At 47.0% G+C, this 23,242-nt stretch overlaps 1 protein-coding gene across 2 annotated transcripts in view; it reads left to right on the top strand.

Moving 5' to 3' along the window:
- The window catches only part of MOV10L1 (Mov10 like RNA helicase 1), a 1,040,774-nt gene that overhangs the window by 276,649 nt on the left and 740,883 nt on the right, over positions 1-23,242 (top strand). For both annotated transcript variants that reach the window (XM_086967454.1, XM_086967456.1), the window contains exon 13: positions 22,134-22,192. In XM_086967454.1, coding sequence (XP_086823580.1) covers positions 22,134-22,192 — 59 coding nt within the window. The remainder of the gene's footprint in view (positions 1-22,133; positions 22,193-23,242) is intronic.

Below are 23,242 nucleotides of genomic sequence, written 5' to 3'. Positions count from 1 at the left end.
AGACACTCTGTTCATCACCACCCCCTTTTCTAAATCGTTTTTGGCCACTATAGGTGTGGCAGGGTATACTCAGACATGAGTCCCTTTCTCACTGCTCCATCAGGATTCAAGCAAGCCGGGCCGAAGAAGGCTGAAATGCCAGAAACCGGTCCCCGGTAGCTTGTCTCCTTTCTGGTGAAGAATTGGCTTGGTAGTTTAGTCTGCCCTGTTCCCATGATGCACTGGGCCAGGGACAGACTGATTTGCATATAGCCAGGTTCTGAGCTGGGATGGGGCAGTGAGATAAATAACGGTGATGGATCAAGCCCTGATCTTTGGACTGGGTAAGAGTGGTCTGTTTAACTCAGACACTCTGTTCATCACCACCCCCTTTTCTAAATCGTTTTTGGCCACTATAGGTGTGGCAGGGTATACTCAGACATGAGTCCCTTTCTCACTGCTCCATCAGGATTCAAGCAAGCCGGGCCGAAGAAGGCTGAAATGCCAGAAACCGGTCCCCGGTAGCTTGTCTCCTTTCTGGTGAAGAATTGGCTTGGTAGTTTAGTCTGCCCTGTTCCCATGATGCACTGGGCCAGGGACAGACTGATTTGCATATAGCCAGGTTCTGAGCTGGGATGGGGCAGTGAGATAAATAACGGTGATGGATCAAGCCCTGATCTTTGGACTGGGTAAGAGTGGTCTGTTTAACTCAGACACTCTGTTCATCACCACCCCCTTTTCTAAATCGTTTTTGGCCACTATAGGTGTGGCAGGGTATACTCAGACATGAGTCCTTTTCTCACTGCTCCATCAGGATTCAAGCAAGCCGGGCCGAAGAAGGCTGAAATGCCAGAAACCGGTCCCCAGTAGCTTGTCTCCTTTCTGGTGAAAAATTGGCTTGGTAGTTTAGTCTGCCCTGTTCCCATGATGCACTGGGCCAGGGACAGACTGATTTGCATATAGCCAGGTTCTGAGCTGGGATGGGGCAGTGAGATAAATAACGGTGATGGATCAAGCCCTGATCTTTGGACTGGGTAAGAGTGGTCTGTTTAACTCAGACACTCTGTTCATCACCACCCCCTTTTCTAAATCACTTGCAAAATCTGGTCACGATCTCGGTAATTGAGCACTCTGGCCACGATGGGGGGAGGCGGCGTGCCAGGTATTCTTCTTTGCGTGGGGACCCTGTGGGCTCTCTCGACGCAGAAAGTATCATTCAGACGTCCTGGTGGCATGGAGGATTTCAGCCATGTTTCTACGTAGAGTGTCGCATTTTGACCCTCCGAGTTCTTCGGTAAGCCTATTATACGCACATTATTTCGATGAGACTGTCCCTCTGCATCATCCACTCGTTCTTGTGGAGTTGCAATCTGATGCTGCATCCCTTCCAGTTTGTTTGTGTGCTCCTTTTGCTTCAAGAGTAGTTCTTGATATTGTTAATTTACTTTTATAAAGCACCAAATCCCCAAAGGTCTCTAAGCTCTATCAACCCCGAACACAGGAATTCCTTAGTTAATTACTGGTAGCAGAGAGTAGAGGAGATTTATCCAAATGACTCAGAAAACAGGATCGTTTAAAGTTTCTTCTAACAGGGAGTAGCCGAGCATCCCCACATAGACTCGCCGGTAGCTTGTTCCAGAGCTGGAGGATCACAACCAAGAAGGCACGCCCTCCCAATGTGGCTCCATTAAAGCGCGGGCAGGCCAGTTGGTGTGTCTCAGACAACAACCAGGTGCATAAGATTTCAGACGGTCTTTAATGTATTAAAGTGCTGCTTCAAACTGGGCTTTATGTGCAATGCACAGTCCTTTGAACCTACACCTCTGCTCAATAGGGAGCCAGTGCAGTTGTTGTAGCAGGGGTGTGGCACGTGACCTTTTTGGTACTTTGAAAATCAGTTTTGCCACGTCATTTAAAACCACCTGAAGTTTCCCCAAAAGGCTTCTCAGGAAGCCATATGTACACTGCTACACTTCTTGTTAGCTGCTTTATTGGCAGTCCCCTTCTCAGCTAGTCTTTAGTGGTCATCCCAGATTATAGCAATATCCGCTGTAAGGACGCCCAGTGGTTGCTCCCATCAGTGTGGGGGACTGCCGGATTTCTCGCACAATGAAGTCCAGTTTGCCTGGTTGTGCCCCCTCTGCTGTGGGGGGAACCGCTTCGGTGGATGTGGTAGCCAAGGCAGCGCCAGGATCTTTTCTATCCTGATTTTTACCCTTCATGCGCCCTATTTTTCTTTTTTCCTTTCCCCCTTTGTTTCTATGATAACAAAAGGAGCAGAGTTATTGAATTTGTCTTTTGTGGGTAAATTGTCGTTCAGTTAAGCCTAACCGGAAAATCTGGTACCTATATACAGCTGGCACTTCACCTCAGTGGGACTCTGTTTTAGCCTCTTCAAGATTTGCATTCTCTGTGTATTTCACGGGAGCACAAAAGACACTTTAGGAGCGTAGTCCACACCGCAGCGGTCCACCACGCAGAAGCGGAGATCGCCCAGACACCAGCGCCCTGGCGAAAGGACCCCACCCTCTACACAGCCTCCTGTTTGACATCAGATCTCCCCCTTTACGCAATTCCAACAGGTGGGTCCCCCTGTGACAAGCAGCTTTTCTCCCCAGGATCACTAGATGCATGCAACACCAGATCTCATTCCACAGTGGACCCTGGATAGCAGCGATGTATCCTCAGGGAAGTTCATTGTCCCAGGCCGCATCAGGTGGGTCGGGCCTCACCATAGCACTTCTCGCTGTATCTCCTCACCTTATAGTTTGAGCATGGGCCTCCGCTAACAGTATGAGTGGCCACTAGTCCTGTCCTCGATCTCAGTTTAGGCCGCTCTCTGTCTGCTGCCTCCTGTTTCTGCAGCGCCCATCGGTCACTCGAGATTTTTAGTTCCTTCAGAATCGCCCGAGGGTGTCAAATAGTACCCTCTGGCCTCAATTGCCGGAATCAACACCAGGGTAGTCACCAGTAAAGCTGCGCATCAGTGTGCTTATTAGGTCTGAGTGATGAGATGGGAACCGCTCGAGCGAAAACTGGCACCCCAGTGTCCGCTCCAGCCGGTCCGCTGAGGAACCACTTAACTGCAGGCGCTGCGCAGATAGGTCCGGTCTCGGCGTCACATCGAAGGTACGGGGCACTCCACACCTCTCTACGTGCTCTGGGGTTGCAGAGCCACGTCTCTCCCCAACGGGGGCGCTGCGGCTCCGGTGCTCGACCAAGGTTCCTACTTAAGGGCCCCTCGGACCACGGAACCGCGTAGCGGCATTCGTCTGCAAAATCTTCCAAGCCCTGGTGCAGCCAGTCCCGGCCCAGCCTGGCTCACCTCGTGCTGGTCCCCCGATGGGCGATCAATGGGGTAGTAGGCATACCCCATCCCCATAACCGCCAGGGAGAGAACCCCAGAGTGCTCTAGGTCCTCTTGCACTTGCGAAGCGGTGTGCTCGCCTCCTTAAGGCTCAGACAGGAACCACCATCTTGCGTAGAGACAAGCCGTCACATACTTCCCCAGTATCGGAATCCACCTCTGACTAGGTATCACTCCTCTGCGTTGTTAGGGTCCCCAGGATCTCCGCCACCTTTTACAGTTTTTTTGGGACACGGATATTGCCTTCAAGTGAATGTTAAGGCGCAGACGGAGGACCCAGAGATAGGAGCCCAGCAGCTACATGACAGCCATGTACGGTGGTTGGCCATGCCCCCCTGAAAGATAGTGGAGTGATAGAAGAGTGAAGGAATTAGATTTTTTGGGGTGAGGTCAAAGCAGTAGGAGGAGGCTTGGGATCGGTAAAAACAGATGTGGAGGGGAAGAGTCAGAGGGAAGAGTTTAGAGAGGCTTGTTTTTCGGATTCCGTATAGTAAAAGAGGTGTCAAATAATGCAAGGGGGGTAGAGTAGGGGAGAGTGTAGAAAGGGTTATTTTGGGGATCATAGTAGTGGTCTGGGGTTTGGGATGAATGAGAGAGTGGGTGTAGAGAATATATTGATAGAGGTATAGGGTGGGAAATAGGGTAATGTATTGGAAAGAGTAGTAAAAAGAAGTTTGGGATGAGTCAGAGAGTTGAGGTAGAAGATACATTGTGAGAAGTATAGGGTGAAAAAATAGCGTAGTGCGTTGTATGCTTTTTTATGAGAAAAGTAATAAATACATAGATCCAAGTACATGGAAGGTGTATATATGTGTGTGTGTGTGTGTGTATGTATATGTATGTATGTATGTATATACATATATATATATATATATATATATATATATATATATATATTATACTAACGCTCCCGCAGCACAGCGCTCTCCAGGAGAACAAACGGACTCCAAGTCTGCGTGGTAGGTTTAGCAGACGCGTTTCGGCGAACCTGTCACCTTGCTCGCCAGATGAGCACATATATACATACATATTTTTTTTAAACATAATTATCCTACATATTCATACAAAGCAATACACATACATAGGTAGATGTCTATATTACAAATAAATGCTTTTATACAGAGAGATATGATGTATATTTCTGTTTGCGTATGGTGCTTATGTGGGGAAGAATAGATGGCCGCCGTACGGTGAGGATCTCTAGGAAGGAGCTCCTGAGACTGGAGATTACTCGAACAATGAAAAATCCCTGTTTAACCCTGGATCCCAAATACTTGATCACTGATCCAGTCTCGAGCGATTAGCCCCCACTAGAGAACATATTCAATGTGAAGACTTACTTCCCAGGATGGTGACTCTGCGAGAGATCGAGAGAGGCGCTCCTGCAGTCTGCAGTTCGCTCGTCGTCACCTGCTTCAGTGGTGGATACCACATTTCGAAGTGAAGTAGGACCTGGTGGCTCTGCCGATCGGTGGGAGCCTTGCCGCCTGGTGCTGCTCGACTGGGCTTTGTCCTAGAGCCCGGTCAGTCACTGGCCTGAAGGTCTGGACCACCACTACCCCCTCCACCCCCCTCCGACGAAACACGACGCAAAGCCCTCCATCAACTCAGTTGGCGTCTCCAGCGGACTCCTCCTGACCGATGGGACTCTAGTGAGGACAAGTGAGAGCACAGCATGTTTCTGCTGTAGAGAGGCCACTGCAGGTCTCCCAGTTTAAGGACGTCATGATGTACATCTTAAATTTAGCCAACAAATACCCTGTATATGAGTGAGTCACATTTCAGAATTGTGCGGAGTTCACCACACCAGGTAATTACTGGGTGCAATAAAGCCCACACCCATCATTAATGTTTGGCAGGTCAAATCTGCCAAAATTTAACATGGGTAAACAATATAGTATTTAATGTGACATGTGGACTTTGCTGCCATAAACACCAAAGTCTCCATTATATTTCCAAATAACTTTAGATATGTGGTATTTATCACACCCAATAAATTCTGAACCCCGGTTTATTCAGATTTTTTTAGGCTCCATAAATAACACCTTCCTTAAGGGACACTCCTAAACTGGGGGTCATTTTTTTAACGTTGCTTTTGGATGATTATATTATATTATGTACCACTTATTTGGGGGAGCATGTATACAGAGAGTTTCTGTGGTTCTTCTGGGAGAGAACAAAGGATTGGACCACATTTCTTCTGAACAGACTCTGGATAAGGTCTCTGATTTTACGGAGTGTTCTGAGGGTGGCAAACCAATTGCCCGTGTATCCATAGAAAGGGACTTGTCCGTTCACATCCCATGCCTTTTAATTGAGGAGGAGGAGATGGGTGGACTGTCCAAACATTGGCTAGTCTATAGGTGGTTGAGGGTCAGGCCAGTTTCCCAGAATAATCAGCTCAATTTTTTCCTGTTCAGTTTTAAGCAACAGTTAGCTATCCAACTGGATGCTTTTTCAGAGCAACCTTCTCCAGGGGCAAGGGAGACAAACAATTGCGCATATTCGGTAAATGATACTGTTAGCAGTCAAAACTCCTGAACAATATCTGCCAGTGGGCACAGGTACAGGTTAAAATGTGTGAGGATGAGGGACGAACCCTGTGAGACACCACACTTCAAGTAAAAGACGTCAGAGTAGCATGAATTCTCTCAAATTTGGAAAGATGTCCTTCAAAAAGGAAGTGAGCAAATTAAAAGCGGAGCTCTTTATTCCGGCTTTACTCATTCTATAAGTAAGTGTCTCATGGTAGACTTGTGTCGAACGCTGCATCTAAATGCAGATCAAAGTCTCCAGCCACAGTCCGTTTACTACATTGGTAAATCACTTAATCCTACGAGGCACTGTGCATTTCAGATAACTGCATCAGTAGGGAAACATTTAGGGCCATATGTAGGTAAATGGCATTTCTCTTCCAGGGGATCCACATCAATAGTCATAAGCATTAGAATATTCCCGCCCATGCGCGGGACCCCGGAAACACTATATTATATGTGCCCCACATATATATATATATACATTTATATATATAAATAATATATATATAAAAACAAGCAATAGCAGCCAAATCACATTAGAACTGAAATATGCTGTGAAGAATTTCCACCATACATGTATAATAAGCATTAGAAACATGAGAAACAACACCAAAGATTGTTTAGAAATTGTTTTAATGCTCAGAAAGCAGTAGAAATTCTCATAACTCACTGGAAGCATAGGAAGCTCCCAGGCTGCATTGCAAACACACAGTCTAAAAAGACTGAAAAGCTAACCTGTAGCTGAATAGCAATAAACTGACACCGTGCCTTTAAGGCACTCATGACCCCCTGTATCCCATCATGCCCCAGGGGTGACAGTTAGGTCAGTTGTTCTTTCTGGCTCCTTCAGAGAAGGACCCTGGTTTCACAGCTCCACTATTTTTCTGGTTTTTGAGAGAAAAATACTTCACTTTTGACAATTTTTACTCTTACTTTGACATTTAATATCTAGTCAAGTAAGATACTGCTTGTTTGTCAGTTTAGTGAACATTTTCTTCTGAGAATGCCTTGACTCTTTGATAAATGTCCTTCTTGTGGCAACAAGAAGGCAAAATCAGACAACCACGACGTCTGTATCCTATGTCTGCCTGAAGATCATGTTCCAGGCACCTGTCCACATTGTGAGCACCTGTCAGGAAGAACTCTCAAGGACAGGGAGAGGATTCGAATGTATGGCCTGGCTCACAGGTCTTCAAGAGGAAGATCACCAGTGAAGAAGGGCTCCAAGAAGGCTCATACATCTTCAACAAAGAAGTCTTCATACCCTTCAACTTCAGCGTCGGGCTCGGCGCTGAGAGAAGAACCACAGGTGGAGTTTTCCCCTTCAAAACTACCGTCGACGGCGGGCTCGCCGTCGAGGAAAAGACCAGGTACGTCGACGACGTCGAAAGATCCAGCTCCGTCGTCGAAATCCCCTCCGCCGACGTCAACCGGGCGACGATCGGCGTCGAGGAAGGCTACTCCGCCGCCGTCAACCGGGCGACGGTCGGCGTCGAGATCCATTACCCCTCCGCCGTCGTCAACCAGGCGACGACCGGCGTCGAGGGAGGTCACTTCGCCGTCGTCAACCAGGCGACGACCGGCGTCGAGAAGTGTGACCCCCTCCGCCGTCGTCCAAGAAGCGGCGCTCGGCGTCGAGGACCAAGACCCCTCCGCCGTCGACAGTAGCTCGTCGATCGGCGTCGAGGACACAGTCTCCGTCAGTGCAGCGTCGGCGCTCGGCGTCGAGGGTGCCCAATACCCCTCCACCGTCGTCGCACAGGCACTCGACGTCGAGACAGAGATCTCAGTCGACGGCCGACCATCGCCGTTCGACGTCGAGGCACAGAGCTCCGTCGACCACTGGACATCGTTCGTTCGACGTCGAGAGAGAAGCTTCCGTCGACGACAGGACATCGTCGTTCGACGTCGAGGCAGAGAGCTCCGTCGACGGCCGGTCATCGCCGTTCGACGTCGAGACAGAGGACTCCGTCGACGGCTACTCATCGCCGCTCGACGTCGAGAGACTACAGATCCTCTCATGGACATTCAAGGTCGAGATTGTTTGATCCTCCGACTCCTCGAAGGCGTTCGATGGCGAGAAAAGAACGCTCAACGTCGAGGCATTCAATCATGGTGACGGAATCTGCTTCTCATCATTCATCTTATGGGTCCTCTGGCTCCTCAACTGAACCTTCAAGGTCCAGAAGCCCTATACACAGATCTCCTGAGCGTCGACCAGATCCGTCGGCCGAGCGAATCAGGCTGTCACCTAGATGGTACAAATCTTTGGACCATTGGCGAGATGCTGGGGCTACCAAGCGTATGCAGGAATATGCCAGCCCACACCACAGGTCTCCACTTCGGGATCTGGTGGAGGAGATGGACAGGCGTAGCCCTCCCAGGCGCAAATCGCCCAGAAGATCCGATCTCCTAGAGGAGAACCTCGAATGGAAGGTCGGATAAGGTCTCGCTCTCCTAGGGGCAAATCGCCCGTGAGATCACCAGCCAGATCTCCCAGAAGATCCCGATCTCCTAGAAAGGAACCTCGGACAGAAGATCGGATCAGATCTCGCTCTCCTAGACGGGAGGAGCGTTCAAGAAGGTCACGGGAGCGGAGACTCAGTGCTCACCGTAGACGTCGACGTACTCAGTCTACTTCTTCTACCTCTTCTACCAGATCGTCCAAGAGGGACTACTCCCTGACGTTGACGGACAGTCCTGCGTCCAGGTCCTCCCCAGTGGATGACATTGGCACGTATCTGGATGTGCTACAAAGAGGAGCGCTTAAACTGAACATCGAGATGTCTGTCCCTCAAGTAACAACGACAGTCATTTTTGAAACTTTACACAAGAAGGCCATCTCCAGACCTCTGCTGCCTTTAGTCCCGGGGATTATGGATCCTGTCCTGTCAAGGAGGTTTTCCTAACCCCAGCAGCAATCAGAGCGGTACCAGCCCGCATTCAGAAGAAATACAAACCGGCGGCTTCTGACCCGGTGTTTGTCAAATCTGACCCTCCAGCAGACTCTGTGATTGTGGCAGCGGCGAGGAAGACACATGCGGTTGCTGGTTCCTCTTCAGTCCCGCCAGATAAGGACAGCAAAACACAAGACTCCTGGGGTCGAAAGGTTTGCAACTCAGCTGCTTCCACTCTTAAGGTCGCTAGTGCAGCTGCGCTTCTGGGTCGATATGACAGAGCCTTATGGGACTCGATGGAAAGATTCAAAGCCAAGCTGCCAAAAGAGGACCAGCAGGACTTTGAAGAAACTGTTACAGAGGGGTGTCTGGTGGTGAATCAGATGATAAGCACGGCTGCGGATGGGGCGGTGCTTTCGGCTCATTCCTATTCCCATGGAGTTTGTGCCAGAGGATCGGCCTGGTTGCGCCTTACAGGTCTGAAACCGGATGCTCAGCATCGGTTTCTGAATCTTCCCTTTTCGGGTTCCGCTCTCTTCGGAGAACATGCGGACGAAGAGATGACCCGAATGAAGACTGAGCTGGATACGGTGAAGGCGGTGGGCTTGGAGAAGAAAAAAGAATTCAAGCGCCGCTTCAAGACCAACAGGGGGAGAGGGGATCAACAGAGGGTTCAAACCCCTCAGTGGTCCCAAAACAAAACTCAAGGGAAACCCCAGTTTCGAGGCAAGCCCAGCAGAGGTAGAGGAGGTCACCAACAGTCCTCCAACACCACAAGAGGAGGAAAGGCCTGAACAGAGGCTTCCTCTGGCGCCGTTACCCACTCCAGTGGGAGGAAGTGCTTCACAACACCTGGCAGAGTGGGTCAGCATCACAAAAGATCAGTGGGTGCTGAATATACTGCGCAATGGATACAGGATACGTTTCCGTGCTCTTCCAAAGAGCATCCCTCCAAAGAGCTCTTGCCCTCACCAGCTAAGCTTGCTCCGACGAGAGGTGAAAATCCTGCTGCAAAAAAGAGCGATAGAAGAGGTTCCTCCCGCTCTAAGAGGAAAAGGAGTTTACTCCAGATATTTCCTTGTCCCCAAAAAAGATCAGGAGGACAAGTTCAGACCAATACTCGACCTACGACTATTAAACAAAGTCATCGTCAAAGAAAAGTTCCGCATGTTGGCGCTTCACCAAATATGTCCACATCTTCAAACCGGAGATTGGATGTGTTCGGTGGATCTGCAAGATGCGTACTTTCACATCCCGATTGCACAACAACATCGCAAGTACCTGAGGTTTGTCGTAGGGAACAAACACTACCAGTACAAGGTGTTACCCTTCGGTCTCAAGTCCGCACCACGAGTCTTCACCAAATGCATGGCAGTGGTGGCGGCTTTTCTTCACAAGAAGGGTCTCTTCATTTACCCATACCTGGACGACTGGCTCCTAAAAGGTCCATCTCCGGTACAAGTAACGCACGATCTGCAACTGTGCCTGCACCAGCTACACAGACTCGGCCTCCATGTGAACCTGGAGAAGTCAGTCCAGCGGCCTACACAGTCCATCCTAGGCTCCGTTCTGGACACAAGCTTGGGAAAAGCGTATCCTTCGGAGGAGAGACTTTTTTCCATGAATCAGAAATGTGGGATTCTGCTAGAGTCTCGGCTTCCAACAGCCCGACAAGTAGCATCTCTACTGGGGTCCATGGTGTCCTGCATTTTTCTCATCCCAAACGCCAGGCTGAGAATGCGTCCTCTACAACAGGCTCTGGAGGATCAGTGGAACCAAGCGACAGGACGCTGGGAAGATCGAATCACTCTTTCCCAGGCGACGAAAGAGACCATCAGATGGTGGACTCGGAGAAAGAATGTGATGTTAGGGGTGCCGTTTCACCAACCCGTTCCTTCCCAGTCTATAGTGACGGATGCCTCCCTGCAAGGCTGGGGAGCACACATGGGTCCGCTTCAGATTGAAGGCCAGTGGTCTGCGCAGGAGCAGACATACCACATCAACATGCTGGAACTCAGAGCGGTATTCCTGGCTCTCAAAGCTTTCCTACCAGCGATCAAATCCAACTCAGTCCTAGTTCAGACGCACTATACGACCACCATGTTCTATCTGAACAAACAAGGAGGCACAAGATCTCGCCCACTCTCTCGAGAGGCTCAGGCAATCTGGCATTGGCTTCTCTCTCGAGGTCTCGCAGTAGTGGCAGTGCACCTTCCAGGCGAGTTGAACATCAAAGCAGATGCACTCAGCAGGCACTTCGAAGATCAGCCAGACTGGGTGCTAAGCGAGGAAGTAGTAGAAGAGCTTTTTCTTTGCTGGGGTCGTCCATCCATAGACTTGTTTGCAGACAACGAAAACACCAAATGCCACGCCTTTGCGTCCAGGTTCCACCGGCCAGGAACGCAGGGGAACGCTCTACTGTTGGATTGGGCAGGGATGTTCGCATACGCGTTTCCTCCCCTAGCGCTGATTCCGAGAGTAGTTTCCAAGCTCCTCAGGTCGAACATGGAAATGATCCTGATTGCTCCGGATTGGCCTCGGCAGTGATGGTATCCGGACCTTCTACATCTGTCTGTGTGTCCATACAAACGGCTCCCTTGCAGGCCGGACCGGTTGAGCAAGATGAACGGGAGGATAATGCATCCCAACCTCCCATCATTGAACCTAACAGCATGGCTCCTGAGGTCCTGCAATATGGACATTTGAACTTGCCTCCCGAATGCATGAACATTTTAAAGGAGGCTAAGAGACCTTCCACGAGAGCGTCCTATGCATTCAAGTGGAAAAGATTTTACTTGTGGTGTAGAGATCATCACTTGGATCCGACTAAGGGACAGGAGGACGTCATCTTACCATACCTCCTTTCCCTCGCAACTGCTGGTTTAAAGTACACTTCAATTAGAGTGCATTTGTCAGCTATTGTAGCATACAGAAAATCACCTGATCAGATGTCTTTCTTTCAGGTTCCAGTGGTTAGGGACTTCCTCCAGGGGTTGAAGAAAGTGTATCCCCCTGTGCGAAATCCTTCTCCTCCGTGGGAATTAAACCTAGTTCTATCCAGGTTAATGTCTCCTCCTTTCGAGCCCATCCACAAGGCTTCCTTACAACATCTCTTTTGGAAGGCAGCTTTTTTGGTGGCGATTACCTCTGCGCGCAGAGTAAGTGAGATACAAGCGCTCTGTGCGAAGGAACCATATACTATTTTCCACCACAACAGAGTAGTCCTAAGGGCTCACCCATCTTTCTTGCCTAAGGGCATCTCTGATTTTCATATAAATCAGTCTATTTCCCTCCCTTCCTTTTTTCCAAATCCTGCCACCCCAGCCGAGCGGTCACTTCACTCCTTAGATCTTAAGAGAGTGCTTAAATTTTATTTGGAAAAGACTAAAGGGATTAGGAAAACGGACCAACTGTTTGTGAACTATGGCTCAATGAGAACAGGTTTTCCAGCGGCCAAGAGGTCCATCTCCAGATGGATTGTCTCTTGCATTAAGTTGGCCTATCAACTAGCAGGCAAACCTTTGTTGTTGTCTCCAAAAGCGCATTCCACTAGAGGGAAGGCCGCTACAGTAGCTTTCTTGCATGACATTCCAATGTCGGAAATATGCAAGGCTGCAACCTGGAAATCAGTTCATACTTTTACGAGGCATTACTGCCTCGAATCTGATTCCAGGGCCGATACTCAAGTAGGGCAAGCCTCCTTGAGGAATCTGTTTGGGTAGTCTATAGTCTACTCAGACTTATTGATGAGATTACTGTCTTATCATTCCTTTGCCCGCAGGGATGAGGAGAGGCTCGCTACTCTATTCTAATGCTTATGACTATTGATGAGGATCCCCTGGAAGAGAAGGATTAGTTACTTACCTGTAATCCTAGTTTTCTTCCAGGGGTATCCTCATCAAAGTCATAAGCAACCCTCCCGCCTCCCCGGGCAAAGGATACTCTTTAATAAGGAGATATTGTTAACCTATTTGTTATTGGGTTTGTTTTCAGTCTCCGAAAAGAACAACTGACCTAACTGTCAACCCTGGGGCATGATGGGATACAGGGGGTCATGAGTGCCTTAAAGGCACGGTGTCAGTTTATTGCTATTCAGCTACAGGTTAGCTTTTCAGTCTTTTTAGACTGTGTGTTTGCAATGCAGCCTGGGAGCTTCCTATGCTTCCAGTGAGTTATGAGAATTTCTACTGCTTTCTGAGCATTAAAACAATTTCTAAACAATCTTTGGTGTTGTTTCTCATGTTTCTAATGCTTATTATACATGTATGGTGGAAATTCTTCACAGCATATTTCAGCTCTAATGTGATTTGGCTGCTATTGCTTGTTTATATATATATATATATATATATATATATATATATATATATATAATTTATATATATATATATATATATATTATTTATATATATAAATGTGTATATATATATATATATATATATATATATATATATATATATGTGGGGCACATATAATATAGTGTTTCCGGGGTCCCGCGCATGGGCGGGAATATTCTAATGCTTATGACTTTGATGAGGATACCCCTGGAAGAGAACTAGGATTACAGGTAAGTAACTAATCCTTACCGAATCGTAAATACCGAATTTTACCTATTCGGCATTTACAAATCGGTAAATGCCATGTAGGTAATTATTCGGTAACAATTACCGAATCTGTAAGATTCAGTAATTTCCGAATCTGTATTTACCGATTCGGTAATTGCCATTTATTCCTATGGGCCTTGAGGCCCATAGGAATCAATGTCAATTACCGAATCGGTAAATACCGATTCGGTAAAATTATCGATTTGTCAAGGGGGACAGGGTGTCACTTTGACACCCTGTTGCACCCCTGATTCTGGCTTGTGTGCCATGTGACACACATACATGCCCTTAGGGCATGTATGTGTGCCACATGGCACAGGTCTACATGCACAGCTGTGCATGTACACGGGAATTCGTTATTGACCATCCAATTGTATTTCATGGTAAATAACGAATTCCTAAGGGCCTGTGGCACTGTTTTCAGTGTCACCTACATCCCATATTACTGATTCTGTAAATTTACCAATTTAATTTACAGAATCGGTAAATTTACAGAATCGGTAATATTTTGGCCACCTACATCTGAAACTCAAAATACTGGTCGGTAACGGCCGAAATCGGCCGTTACCGACCGGTATTTGGCCACCTACATATGGCCCTTAATTAGAATGCTGACGATACCAGATTAACGAAATCATTTTAAAAGCTGGAAAAGAAAAGTGAACATAATGAGCCATTAGGTTCATGAGCCATTTATGGTACTACAAGCTTTGCCAAAGCCAATAGATCTGACCTCAACCTGCTAACGCATGTAGATACGGGAATGGACACATTTGCATGCGTTAGCACATTCAATCCAGACGGGTCAGTTTTGACATTGCTTGTGTATGATTGTTCTATATCCATGGTGGCAGAGAATTCTGACATAGTTATCCATGAAGCAACACTAATGTTAAAGACATGTAAAATAATAATGTTGGTGTTGTCCTAAATAATTCAGCTCCAGTGTTTCTGCACACATTATAATTCTACAAAATGTACCTCTGAAGGAATGACTAAAGGCTGGCCCTGGTTTTTCAAACGCAGAGATAATTCACCTCTCTCCACAAGACAACATACCCTTAACATGAAGAGAGACAATATAAGGATAACGCTACCCTGGGGAAAAAGAGGGATAAGTAGCGAGACATTAGGTAAGGTGAGGTCCTCATATCAGTATGACTGAGCACATCACAAAAAAAACTTTATTTACATTTTTTTCATCTACAATTTACCACAAAGCATACTGTGCTACCATCGTCATCGTACAGCAACCAGATCGAATAGGCTGTAGTTCATAAAGCGGTGCAATGTACACTTCAACATGTTACCAGTTTACGAATCTAGCTAGACAATGTCATGTGATCAGTACACCCCTCTATTGATCCCTTAGCTGTATGTTGAGGGAATATCTGAGCTCACAAGTGGTATCTAGGTGGACCAGGGGACAGGTTCAGCCCACCCCGGCTGGTCAGAACAACCCCTGGAGGTGGCTGAGATGGTGCAACAGACCCCAAGTTCCTGTATGTAGCCTTTTAAGGGCCGCCAAATATCCCTTGGCCTCAACGTCACGGCAAGTGTTGATGCAAATAATTCCCCATTAGTATTACAATAAATGACTGTTTAACCATGATTTTGTAATGGGAACAAATGTATTGCCCCAATGTAGATCTATCTCACGTTTAGCAAGTAGGTGCGCAATAGAGGTGTAGCGGCATAACATTTTGGGGATGTTACTAACGTAACCTAGTAGGGCCACTTTTGGAGTAGGGTGAAGGTCCAGGTCTCAAAAGAACAAATGGAGGAGTATTACCCGATGAGGGTAAATGAAGGCTTTTGTCCAAACTAAGGAAACACTGTTCCTTTGTTAGTAAACCCCTCACTCACCACCTGGTGGTGACTTGCTTCATCATTGGGGCCCACCCAAGTGGCCTAGCGTCACTTGGGTGTGCTTCAACACCTGAGTTACAGTGGAGCAGGTAGTGAAGTGTGGGATGCGAACAAAAAAGTGTGAGTGTTAAAATTGTCCTGGTTAATGCTTTTATACAATTTTTAATAAAAAAGTAACTGGACAATATTAAAAATGTGGGCGAGATAGTAGTAGGGAAGTTACGGCCTACATATCTCAGTTTTATGTGTTGGTCGACATGTTTCTACCATATGGGGAAATCCCCGGTATTCCTCAGGACCAAAACAAGGAAGTGGGTGGTGTGCGCCCCCTAAAAGACGCACCCAGTCCTAATTCCTTGGTCATCCAGAAGAAAAATATACTTCTGGGTAAGCACTCCTAAGATTTAGGGTGCAGATAAAAACCTGTGGGGAAGAAAGAGAGTAAATAAAAATAATTACTATCCTGTAACGTAGTGCAGAATTAGGGTGCAGAATACGTGCAGTTACTCTTGCTTTCCACAGTGGTGAATGACATAGTGCCTTCATCAGTACAGAGCGTGTCTACAAGTGGTGTGAAAACGTGCTCATTAACGTGGGAGTAGTAAATCTATAGAGTAAGGTATATCTGGCTAAGGGCTCTTGATTTTCGTCCTTGGTGCGTGCCTTAAAAGTACATGCTGGCGCATGTGACAACCTCGTGAAAAGCTCTTTGTTATATGTGTGTGTTAGTCTAGTCTGTCATTATATGTTGACCACAAATCCTGATTAGGACATACTCGAACATTTATAATGTAAATAACAACTACCCAGCTGGCACAAGTTGAACCACGGCGGTACTAGTATGAGCACTCAACTCGGGGAATCAGGAGTATTCCCCGTCCGGCTACCACGGACGCAACTCCTTTCTCTCTCTTTGTTTCCAAGAATGAAGGTCCAGGTCGTCATCTGTGAAAGGATTCTTTACACTGCTCTCCAGAACTCCCCAATTTCCTCACAGTTCCAAGTCATGTGGACAAAGTTAGCGTGCAGAGTCCCGCATTTAGGGCATCTGTGTGGTCTAGAGGAATCAATCAAATTAAGTTTGGAGGGAGGGAGACTTCCTTCGTTCACTAGAAGGACCAATGGGATGTCCCAGGTCTCGTGAATTTTAGCATCCCTAGTAGGGACTAGTGTCATGCAGGCCCTATAGAGCTTGTAAATTAGGCGCTCCTCCCCAGTGCTTGTAATTAACAAAGTCAGAGGTGCAAATGACTCTGGTTCCAGTGGGAAGTCAGAAATCAATGCCCACAGTGTACTGCAAAGCCTGCTGAGAAGAAAATGGTCCATAAAAGATGCTTTGCTAAATCTGGTGTCTTCGGAACTGTGAAAGACATGCCTGTTTGGAAATAACTCGCCACAAGTGTCTAGGGAGTACTTCACCAAGGTACGTTGTACTAGCTTTTATTCGGTGATGGGTAGCCAAGGGTTATTGAGTAATGGAAGCGCCGAAGAGTATAAATTGTGGCTGCCAGTTATTCGTGCAAATTTTTCTCAAGCCCAACAAATGGTCGATACTGTTTGAATGACTCTGCGGTCACGTGGGAACACCTTTGGCAGGATTGTTTTAAGCGGAGCCGGGAACACCAAGTCTGCTTTTAGCAGGGGATATGTGCATCTAGGTGATACCATGAGTGTGCATAGCTGCACAGTGCAACTAAATAGAAAATGAAAATTTGGAGCCCCAAGTCCATCGTATGGTAGCGTCTAGGTGTCCTAACTGACCCTGGCTCTTCTCCCACCCCAGACCAACCTAATAAGGTGCGATCAGAGCGTGCGGAAAAAGCTATTTGGTAAGGAGATGGGTATGTTTTGAAACCAATACAAACAGCCATATTCATCAAAGACCCGTTTTGCGAGTCTTTCATAGCGATTCATAAGGAATCGCTATTACAGACTCGCAAAACGGGATTCATGTAGGAATCGCAAAATAAAATGCGATTCCTACACATTCCTTATTTGCGATTAGCAAATTGCTAATCACAAATAAGGAATAACTCCCCATTCATTCATATGGGCCAAAAGGCCAATAGGAATGAATGGGGAGTTATTCCTTATTTGCGATTAGCAATTTGCTAATCGCAAATAAGATAGCGATTTAAAGGGTGCCAGGGGTGTCCAAAGGACACCCTGTAGCACCCCTTAAATGCTAATTTAAACAGGTGTTGCGCACACACATGTCCAAAGGACATGTGTGTGTGTAACATGCAAAAGAAAAAAATGCACTAAAGTGCTTTTTACTCTTTTTTCGCAATTTACCACGAAGTCAGACTTCGTGGTAAATTGCAACCAAATATTGCGAATTCGCAATTTCTAATTGGTTGATGAATTGCATTTAAGGAATCTCTATTAGAGATTCCTTAAATCTAATTCCTCGCAAATATGCAATTTCGCTAATAGCGATTTTTGCATTTGGGATGATGAATCCCAAATGCAAAAATTGCACTCGCAAAGGGCCCGATTCCCAGAATCGGGCCCTTTGCGAGCGCAATTTCGCTTGATGAATCGGGCTGAAAAACCTTGGGAGAACAACCATTTTTACTATGGCCACCCTCCCTGCTAAGGAGAGGGGGAGCTTGAACCACCTGTTGTTCCAAGGTGTGCATAGCTGGGCCGTAATTAAACAACACCACCTGCGCAGCTTCTATGTGAATTTGAATCTCCGGATATCTGGTGGTAACATTACACCACTTAAGCGGGTATTTACACTCCCACCTGAAAGTGCTGGTTGTGAGCAGAAAGATTTCAGATTTACCCCATTCATGGCCAGTCGTGAGTATCCACCAAACTGGATGATCTCTCAAACGAATGGTTCCAAATTCGCTTGGGGACGGCGAACATATAATATAATATCATAGGGAAATTAAGAGGCCCAGTGTTAAACTGAAGTCCTCTGTGCAAGTGTCGTTCCTGAAATTCTCGAACCATGGTGTCCATAGCAATTATAAACAGCAGCAACGATGGTGGGCAGCCTTGTCTGGTTCACAAGATAGTTTAAATTGAGGGGATAAAGTACCATTTAGCCGCAATCGGACTGTGGGAGTGGTGTACAGCAGCAAAGTGAGTTCAATAAACCCCTTCTGCATCCCCTTCTTCCTCATCACCGCTAGGAAAAAGGGCCACTTCAAGGAGTCAAAGGCCGTTTCTGTGCCTGGCTTGGGGAGTAGACGATCACCGCCTCTCGCAGTGTGGGCGGGGAGTTCTTGCCTCTCGAGGGCCTCATTATAGACCTCTAGTAAAAACGCAGCTAAAATATCTTTATAAGCCTTATAGACTCAGCCAGTAAACCTGTCTAATCCCAGAGCGGTCGAACCATTCATAGCGTCTCTGGCGCTGACGATCTCTTCAGAAGAGAATGGTTCCGCCAAGAATTGCTGCATGGCTTTTTCCAGCCAAACAAGTGCTACTTCAGCCAGGTAAGTATCGGGATCAGCCTCTCTGTGTCTAATACGCGTTGCATATAATTGAGTGTAATAGTCGAGAAACTCCTTCTGTATATTGGGACTGCCGGTCAGAATTTGCCCTTGCGACGATCACAGACTTGCAATGCATGAGTTACCAGGTGGGGGTCTCAATAGCTGTGCCAGCGTACAGCCCATTCTATATTCCTCCCCGTATCTGCGCGCTATGGCGTACTTGCTGAGGAAGCGTGCCTTGTGCTCCACTGCCTCCTTGAACTCCTGCAATAGCGCCAATCTGCAGCCTTATTGGCCAGGTCAGGACATGCCAGTTGTTCTGGATCTAGATCGGTCAACTTCTTCTTGATGCCTGACAGTGTACGCCTTAAGTCACGCAGAACCTCAGTGTGTTTGAAGATGCAAATCCCACGTGTGCTAGCTTTAAAAGCCTTCCAGAGGTTAGCCCAGGATTGTACTGAACCGTTGTTTATGTCAGAATATTCAATAATGGCGTCCTGGGGTTCAGAACGAAATAGTTTGTCTTGCAAAGCCTGATTAGGGAATCTTCATTGCCTATCGCGGCCTTCTGGTCTGGGGACCTTAAGTGAGAGTGACACCGGGGAATGATCAGAGAGTGTTCTAGGTAAGTGGAGGGATTCTCTGTACCAGCCAGTTGGGGTCACCAACCAAAAGTCTAGCCTCGTCCAGGTATCGTGTGGGGTGGAGTAATGTGTATACGTAGATTCCCCGGGTCTACAGCTATGCCACACATCAATAAGACCAAACATTTCGCACAACTCAACTAAGGCTCGACGTGCACGGGACTTCGTATCTGGAGATTCTGAGGTGCTATCCTGTGTGGGATCTAAAGGAAGGTTGAAGTCTCCCCCATTTAAATATGATCTGCATCTAGTTGTAGGATTTGATAATGTAGTGAGTGGAAAAAGTCCGGGTCATCTACATTGGGAGCGGAAAGACAGATTAACGCCATCTGGCACCCCATGAGTTGCCCCACTGCCATAGTGTATCTACCCTCTTTATCGATGTCAACCCCCAAGAGGCAGAAGGGTCATCGTTTATGTAGAAGTATAGCTGTCCCCCTTGCATAAGTGCTGTAGCTAGCAAAGTATATGTGGGGACGCCAGGAGGAGGCGAAACGAGATACCATGGATTTTGGCAAGTGAGTTTCCTGTAGGAACACTATGTCAATGTGATGTCTCAGTTAGTAATTCTTATTACAGAATATTGGATATATTGCTCAAAATGGATGTTATTTCTATCTATTTCCCATGGTTGGGCGTGTTTTTATTGTATTCCACCTATTTCTCAATGGGTTATCTCCCTGCGGTTGGTGGGTGGGTGTGGGGGTTTGTTTTTTAGGGTAGTATACATGCAGTGTGTGGCAATGGAGTAGAGATGGCCTATGAAAACAGAATCAAGGGGGCCTCGTGGCGAAGGTCGGATCGATATCCCTCTATGGCGCAGAATACAGAGTAGTAACGTCATCTAATGAGGGCCGCAGCAATTGCCAATACCTGCGTCAGTGGAGCTTGTGTGGCCCATTACATGCAATTGGGCCAGTGCGCTGATAGTCTTTTTATCTGCGCCACAGGATCGGTGCGCCAGCCCACCCGGCCGGGTGGCCAGCCCCCAGCCTCACCCGCGGCCCCTGTTGCCGCGGGACCTCTGGGAGCCGCAAGGGCAGACTTAATTGTCAGGGCAGACTCCTGGAGTAACGCCGAGGGAGGGGCAATCTGGCAGACCACGCCTTTGGTATCTACTGGTCGCTTACATTTTCGATCCGCAAGGAAGGCTCGTCAGTGCTCCTCAGCCAGCAGCCTCAAACCCTGCGGAGGCCACACCGGGGCACCGATCTCCTGCAGCCCTCTCTTCCGATCACCGGAGGCAGGATACACCTCCGTGCGCGGAGGAAACGGCAGACACAATGCCACTCTCCTCCTCTCCCACATGGGCGCAGGCTGCTTCTACAGCAAGGGCCGTCGGAGCCTCAAGGGACACAGCCGTCCCCCTTGCGTGTGCGCAACAGTGCCTGGCTGCTCCTAGCAAATTGCCCGTAACTTGGGCAGTGATGCGTCCCAGGATCTCCGAGCGCCTGAATTTAACAAAGCGGAGTGGCGGCCACACAGTCGAGTCACCAGTTACCAGGATGGTTCAGCATTTAGGGCGGATGAAGCATGGATGTTGGGTCAAAGGCCGAACTCCAGCGCTACACAGCCATCTTGGTCTGCAGCCTGGCTATGCCCCAGCACATCACAGGATGTTCACAAGTACTCACTAGACCAGATTTCTATACCCGAAAGAACAGAACACATTTGAATCATATCTGTAACTGTCATTTAGCTAACCAAGCTCTGAATGGTGCTTTCCAGGGTGAGGTAAAGGAGGTGCTCTAACTAGCCTCCCAACTACCCGAAAATGGCTAGATAACCAAAAGTGAACGAAGCACCTGTTAATTGAGACTTTGTTCTGGAAAACCAAATGGTGAGTAGTAGTAGTAGGAAAAGTGTGGGAATTCCATAAGGGTATGAACTTAGACAAAAGTGAAGGTAGCCCATCAACTGCTTTTACTATGTCTCACCCTTCATCATTGCTGTCCTTTTAGCAGGTATTGCCCGTCATAGCCCAGAGGTGAATCTCACTGGCTGAAATCTGCAGCCCCTCCTGCAATGGCCCAATCTCTAATTACTCATCTAAAGAGATTGCAGGCTCGGGTGTGTGTTTGTGCCACTGCAGCAGCATGCTTAGCAGCTTGGGGAAGGATGTTCTAACTCCCAGTAGTGTCAATCCTTGATGCTTTACTGTAGGCCTGACTCCTTGAGAACTCCGAAGCTGAGGCTTATTCCTGACACTTATTTTCTGGACTTAGTGTTCCTCTTTGTGTTCATCAACCTTTTCCAAAGCATATTATTTCTAATTCGTATTTTGCCTCCATCCACAAAATTCTCAAGTACTTCACTTGTTTTTGTATAATATCATGAAAAGTTGTCTTTCTAAATTTAGTTTTTTCTTATGTTGGCAGCTTTACCAACTAAGACAACCTTCCTGATGAAGACCACTTTAATAACACATGATGTTGATTTTCATCATATGTTACTAACATGTTAACACAATCTCCATTAATAGGAATAAATAATGCTGCCTATGTTGAGTCATGGCTGTCCTATATTGGTGATTATATTGGTTGCTGGAGACCTACTCTAACTACATGACATTGTCATTCTGTGCTTTTCTTGTAAATACTAATGTGGTTATGGATATGCCATTCCGTCTTGGTGCAAACATTTTGAACGCTGGAAACATACTGCATGTTTACTGCTGTAAAGCTCTGTCAGGAGAGAACCCCATAACGTTTAACTAAATGGCTTACAGTTTAAGAAACATTTAAGGAAATTCTTGACTCTGTTAACAACTCTATTGTTTATTTGCAGGACTACATTCAGGAGATGCCATTTTGCAATAGAACAAGCAGTCCATCTTGGAAAATTGGGTATGATGTTGGGTGCATAAAAAAAGGGTAGTAGAATCAAAAACGTACTTTTGTAACAAGGTCAATTACATTTTCTTCCTGAGATTCTTCTATAAGGTTGCATGAAGAATTCTATCCGGGTATAGCAAGGAAATCTGTTTAGGCCAAAAGCCATTTCTATACTGGAGTCAACTCAGGCCTTAATATTTTGATGGGGAAAGTGTTGCTGAATTATATTAATCCCTCGGGCTGCTTTTTTGATCCCAGAAATTAAGACAGGGCTTCTTTTTGGTGGACTATAAACTGACTCAACTGATTAAATGCCTGAGTGTTTCTGGAGATTCATCTGGTAGCTTCCTGTGTACCTGGCAAATCCAGAGCAGTTTCATGTTAGTTTAGATGTCTAAGAAGTTGTAGTAGTATGCTCAATCACTTTCTCAAGCAGCTGTTATGGCTGGCTGATAGTCTCTAAAGAAGGACCCTCAATGGGTGTATACTAATGGACACTGTGCAGTCATAGTACCCTCCGATAGATATGTTGCATATTCTGCTTTCTCTAGTAGGTTCTCATTGTATTGTTGTTGCTCCGCTTTCTAATTGTCAATTTTGCATAATCTCCCCTTTGAATCACCTACCACTTCAGTTTTTCAGTGTGTGGTCCCTTCTGGACATGCACAGGTGCTGGAGATTTAGCAGGGACTGAGGACTGTTACCACTGCTGAGGGGCAGGCTGAGCTCGAACCAGTATAAAATGCTCCTGCTCTACAGAATGTCCACACAAAGTTTATATGCCTATCTCTGTGTGTTTACTTGTATAACCTGTCTGTTCCCTGTCCCTCACCATCATCTTGATTCCTCCCTTCTCTTTGCTTCCTCTCTCAGACAGATTGAGAGCATGCAATCAGGATTACAGTAGTAGTCTCAGTCATCCGAGCAGGAGCTTATTTCACTTCCCAAGGAAGAGCAAAGTTAGATATTTCTTCCCCTCCTATGTGACTGTAACATCCATGAGCAGGCTGTCAGTCTTGTGACTGCTGCTGGCTACTTCCCAGATAAAGGGAGCCGCAGGGG

Source organism: Lissotriton vulgaris, chromosome 1_1 (genome assembly GCF_964263255.1).
Source record: "Lissotriton vulgaris chromosome 1_1, aLisVul1.2, whole genome shotgun sequence".
In the NCBI taxonomy this organism is placed as follows: Eukaryota; Metazoa; Chordata; class Amphibia; order Caudata; family Salamandridae; genus Lissotriton; species Lissotriton vulgaris.
The sequence above is the reverse complement of the archived record's forward strand: the minus strand, read 5'-3'. Positions and strand labels throughout refer to the sequence as shown.